This window comes from Rhincodon typus, chromosome 8 (genome assembly GCF_021869965.1).
Source record: "Rhincodon typus isolate 14 chromosome 8, sRhiTyp1.1, whole genome shotgun sequence".
Taxonomy (NCBI): domain Eukaryota; kingdom Metazoa; phylum Chordata; class Chondrichthyes; order Orectolobiformes; family Rhincodontidae; genus Rhincodon; species Rhincodon typus.
In genome coordinates, this window is record NC_063339.1 from 40,006,874 (window position 1) to 40,012,873 (window position 6,000).

The following is a 6,000-nucleotide window of genomic DNA, read 5'->3' on the forward strand; positions in this document are numbered from 1 at the left end:
ACTTTTACTTCCTGTATCAAAAAAGAAAACTGCTACTGAAATAATATTCTGTATGTGGGGGGAAAAAAGTGGCAGAAAACTACATGAATACATGAAGGTAATATCATGAAAGCCAGTCATTTGGATTCTTGTAAATGATAGATAGCTATACAACATAACAGTTCTTGACATTGTATGAAGCACTGAGGCACACTAAAATGATGCAAACCACAAACAATGGATTTTTAATCAAATAAATCCTATTTACAAGTGTAGTTCATACTTTAGAACAGAGGACACAAATCACTGTAAATCTTTCAATGTCACTCGTGCCTGCGTACAAGGGTTGTTTGTAATTAAGTTTCCCCTGACTAATGTCCACGAAATATAAGGCACATGTTTTAAGTCAGAAAAGAATTCAGAATCCATTAAACTGTTAAACCCATGCAATAATGAGTTATACGAGTTGTTAAAGGACTAAAACAAGAACTACATTTTTAATCAGCTGGGATGACAAGTCTATCTTCAGTTCCATGCCTTTATCTCCTGATGTCCTCCCTCTTCATCCCCCACCTCAGCCATCCACTCAGGTTCTGCAGTCACATGCTGCTTCCTGTCTCACTGACTGACTCTGGCTCCACACAAGCGCTCCAGACTTTGTAGACATCCTCTAGAGCTCTGAATCCTATTGGACATTGGCCAAGAGCAGCTGAGCAGTCAGAGCTGCAACCTCTGTTGATGATTTAGAGATGATGCATATGCCCGTGCTGAACTTTAACAATCTAATGTTGCGTTTGTTCCATTTACGAGCATATAAACTTTAGTTATATGCACCTCCTTCCTACCTTGCAGATACTTGCTTTCTGCCTGGAAAATGGCAGTCTCACTGGTGAAGAATGATTAAGACTTAAATCTGAGCAACTGGCGATTGTGAAAGACATCCTTGGCTCTCTGCAGGACTTTTATGGACAGGAGCACGTGGAGGAAAGAGCACACATAGTGAGTTTAACAAGTAATTGCCAGACAGACATACTGGTGCAACCTAACTGAGCCTCAACACTATCAGGGAATGCCAAGTTTCCCAGGCAGCAATGTATACCACCAGCGGTGCAATGGCCACACAATGTTCCTCCTCCAATGAACAGACTCTGCACCCTGGCCCATATGCAAAGTGAGAATGAGACATACAAACTTCTCAAGTAGTGATAATCACCTCCTAGGAAATAGAAATCACTAATTAAGAACTCTCAGAAACAGCACTACCTGAGTAAATGTCTTTCACGTAATTAGGCAGGGAAGCAGCTGAGAGGTTTCAATACTCTCATTTCTTCAGCCCACTTAATTACAACAGTGATTTCACTTAGCTTTCATTGGTGAGTTTGTGGAAGTCCACGTATATATGGGAAATCCAAAAATTTCCTTAAGTTAACCCATCGAGAGCTATTATCATAAATTGCTATGTCACCTATCTGAAGAGGAGTAGCTCACATGCAGCCTAACATATCGCAGTTAAATACAGAAGTTGGTGGATTACAGCTAGATTTCCAACAAGCTGTCAGTTTCAGCACTTTTAAACCTCAATCTCCTCTGTAACTTCAAACAGTCAGTTTGTTTAAGTTCTCTTTATTGAATCAAATTGAATCAAAAGCCCATACTATTCAGGCATCGATCAGGGAGTGGTGTCTTAAGTGATGCTAGACTATGAAAGAATTAAATGTTATTTATTTATGTAAATGGATAATTGATTGCACTTATCGATTGTTCATTTTATGAAAAGAAAAATACCACTTAATAAGAGATTCATTGCAGAGATATAATGGATACTTGCTTGATAAAATTAATCAACCTGACTATGCAATAGCCATCTGGACAATGTGCAAAAACACCTGCAAAGAAAAGACAGTTGATGCCAGACAGTTGAGGCAATGTTTCCTCTAAGCTACGTGTGGGCAACCACTCAGCAATCGAAAAGTTGCAACATAAGCTACACACAAATCATCTCCTTTAAGAAAATGTGTGCGTGCAGATGTACATAGAATATCCTTCTGAAATCATATGTACAGCCCTAAAGTCTGTTTATTGGCACGAAGCATAATCCATCATTTCTAATCATCGTTTCTAATTTATTTACTTAGCAGATTAGCACCACTGCATACATCTTTTACTAGTTAAAATCTATCATCAAGTTTATCTTGGAAACTATTTATTTAAATTGGAAACAAAGACGTTTGCAAATAAGCAGCATTTGGCATATTCCAATGTAATCTTTTAGGAGATTCCAAAAGGGAGGCTACATCAGGCTTGAAACAGTAGATTGTCAGAAGACGGCAGTGCAGATCACTGATCTTGACACCAAGTCCAACTGCACAGTTAATATTTACAAAAATACATAGGAAAGTATATTAAAACTACACTATTATACATGGCATAAAGGGAAGGAAAAAATATTCATTTTCCTATTTTATATTAATTCAACACATTTTAGGTACACTGATGCAGAATTTCTTACCTGCAACAGTTCGAAGTAATGCAAACAATGATATATTGGGACTAACAGTAGTTGTGGAAGTACATACTGAACAGCTTCTTTGAAACCTTCAGCAATAGACTAGAAAGTAAAAAACATAATTAGTAATAGACAGATTACAATTTACTGCAATTAGATTATAACGTATAATGAAAATCATGGAACATTGAAGAATCCAAAATCAGATTTCTTTTCAACTACAACTCCAGATTTGTATAAAAATTAATGCACCTGTACGGCTGTTGAAATTAAATATTTATGGCTTTTATTGTACTATTAAAATAGGAAGGTGATTACATAATCTCACTGCTACAAAAAGCAATTCTCATACAGAATATTGAAGAACAGCAAAATATTTGAAGCAATATGTCATTAACAATACTAGATTTCCACAATAGATGGAAAAACAACAGACTGGCTCAGATAATCTGGTCTCTGGATAGTCGGAGACCAGACATGGTCTGAACACAGATACTGGAACCACATGGAAGTCTCAATGCACTGACTATGTAGTAATTGCTCAGAAGTTGAAACTTCTGATGGGCAATTAACCAGCATCTTGAGTATACTGAAAAAGTTCCCAAATCCCAGAACTCAGACTCTGAAGGCTTTCAAATTACATATCTTAACAGTTATTAAGAACCAAATTAACAGGAATTAAAATGTGCTCCAACTTCCGGCTAACTGTAAAACTAACTAACTGATATCCCTCAGACCAGAGCAGCCCCATCTTCCACCCATTGATCCCGCACTACCACTCTAAATCAGCCCCACCCGAAACTACCATAAAGTTTCACCCATTTATCTACAACACAATCCACCCAACCTGCACCAGTATCTTCTTACCAAAGTGCCACCCTATCCTCTAACACACCTGCCACATTACACCCACACCCACTTACCTTATACGCTGAATTTCTCTCAGCAATTGCCAAAGAGTTATCACAACCTTTAAATCCTGGAATATGACAGCTCATGACAATAAAAGGGGGAAGTTTTGACACCAAACCATGCTAGCTGCTTCAGCTGGCCCACCTTCGGAGGCAAATCTATCTCCACTTGGCAAGATTGCCCTATGCCAAACGCACAGCTGCTGGACTGTTAATTAGTTCAGGATGGGACTTCTACCCCCATGCATATCCTGCCTCCAAGAAACGCTGGGATCGTGGCCATTGCTGGGACTGCGGGCAGTCCACCACAGCAAAGAAAACCATTGATACAGATTCAAAGGTTGAATGGGATGTTTCACTTGGGCAAGTCTGGCATGTCTTACCAAGGGTAGGGCAGAGGGCAGTGAGGAATCGGGGACAGCCTCTCTTGGTCATAGAGCTCCTTAACATGCTCTCCGTATCCACTTACCCGCTACCCTCTCAGCTTATAAAAAGGATGCCTGGTTTCACATACCATCAATTGACAAGTTAAGTACATCAACTGACCCACTCCATCCTCGAGTGAGGAGTCCTGTTTTTCACATCAAACTTTCTTATTGAATTAGGAATGAGGACAATCTACTGCTATAAACGCTGCTAAACCAGCTCAAGGTATGTCAGGGTGTCTCAATCCCAATTCCACAGCTAGTTCTAACTGATTAATCAATACTTGATGCTTTAATAAGCCAAGATAAACAAAATAAATCACAGCATCACATTCATCAACAATTCAAACATTTTTAAACTGCATTCATTTGCTTATCTTTGTACAGCGAACACATGCAAAATATCAGGGCTGAACCAAGTATTCCCACACTTAGTTCCACTGTGCCTGAAATATGAAAATGTCTATGTCACATCTTCATGGTTACTTTGCATAGAAAGAGTAAAACCATTTTGGTTTGGTTCTGGGCAACTGCACCTTTTAGTGAGACTCCTGCTCTGCTTTCTCTGCCACTGAAGGTGGACACAGGTAATACTTCTGCATTTTCGTGTTTCACTGTAGATAATATGTCTCATAAGCTAATGGACAGATTTCAAGGAAACCTGGCACACAGGTAGGCAAGATCAACATCCAAGGAATAAATGATTAGTTTAGGCAAAGCTGTACATCTGAATCCTGGATATCATTAATGTATCTTTAAAACTGGAAGACAGGGTAAATTGACATTTTTTCAAAAAAATGTGCTATGGGTGCATTTATTTCTAGCAATGCTGTTGGTTTTCGACTGTTGCGGGTTCTCTCAGCTACTGGGGTGGAAATTCGTCACGGCTTTCAAAATGTCAGAGTTTTATGGGCAGGTGTTAGATGTGAATTGGTCTGATGTCTCCTCAGTGACATGGAAGCTTTTTTTTCAGTTTCGTAGCAACCAGAGTCAGCCTGCATGGTTTAAATTTAATGACAGCTTAGCAGAAATCATCAGTCATCATCTAACTTGTGTGTTCTCCATGGCAATGTCTCTACTAATCTTTCCACTCAAATCGACACTTTCTTCCTATACAGTCAAAAATATTATTCCCCTTTACATGGCTATGTTTACAAACATCATGATTGAAAGATGAAAAGCTTCGACAAAAAAAAAGCAATACTCAAGAACTGTATTAACAAAATAAATAAAATCACCATAATCATTAGACAGAGATGACTGGTATGGTTTAAACTGAGGGTCATCATGTCTCAGGCAAAGGGAGAGGTTGAGAAAGAGAGAGGTCTTCATGGTAACCTCAGCCGTTGTGGGGAGCAAACCCATGCTTCAGTGTCTCTCTACATCCTAAACGGGTCTTCCAGCCAACTGGGCTAAACGGCCCCCGCTAACTAACAAAATGCTATGTGAAAAACTGCTTACCTGAAAGTACAAGGCTACTGATGACCTGGACATTAAATTGTTGAAATGCTCATGAAACTGCGGTGAGAGAATGTCTTGTGCACACACCTCATATGGGTCAAATACTTGCTCCTGCACACAATAAAAGAGTTTTAGTTTGTTTCGCACATTCTACATATTTGATTTTGCTTAAAAAACTGTTGATTTATTTGCAAGGTTAATACAATAAATGTGCTGCTTATTACAATTATTATTCTGAAAATTAGAGTCATAGACTACAGCACAGAAAAAGGCCCATTGGCTCATTGAGTCTACACTGCTCAAAAACCACCACCTAACTATTCTAAGATAACAAGGTGTAGAGCTGGATGAACACAGCAGGCCAAGCAGCATCAGAGGAACAGGAAGGCTGACGTTACGGGCCTAGACCCTTCTTCAGAAATGCTTGTTTCAGGAGTTGCAGGGAGAAACGCTTCTGAAGGATCTCAATGTTCTGAATGTAGACATTGTCACAGTTGGGGCCAAATTGGGAAAGCCTGAATGTGGATTGTAGTCCATTGGGGATGATCTGGTTCCGTAGGCAGGTACTAAGAAAGGTGATGTGGCTGTAGTACCTGGTTTGCTTCAGGACATGGTCGAGCAGTTTCAAGGCCAAAGAGATTACGAGAGAGTTGCAGTGGGAGAGAGATCCACTGAGGTTTTTCCGGAGGGAGGAGGGTAACTTCTTCAGAGTAGGCAT

General features: G+C 39.5%; 1 protein-coding gene across 1 annotated transcript in view; it reads right to left on the reverse strand.

Annotated features, from left to right (window-relative positions):
- sos2 (son of sevenless homolog 2 (Drosophila)) overlaps positions 1–6,000 on the reverse strand; it is an 82,414-nt gene that overhangs the window by 33,898 nt on the left and 42,516 nt on the right. The window contains exons 8-9 of the mRNA XM_048600107.1: positions 5,283–5,393; positions 2,489–2,587 (exon numbers count right to left, since the gene is read on the reverse strand). Coding sequence (XP_048456064.1) covers positions 2,489–2,587; positions 5,283–5,393 — 210 coding nt within the window. The remainder of the gene's footprint in view (positions 1–2,488; positions 2,588–5,282; positions 5,394–6,000) is intronic.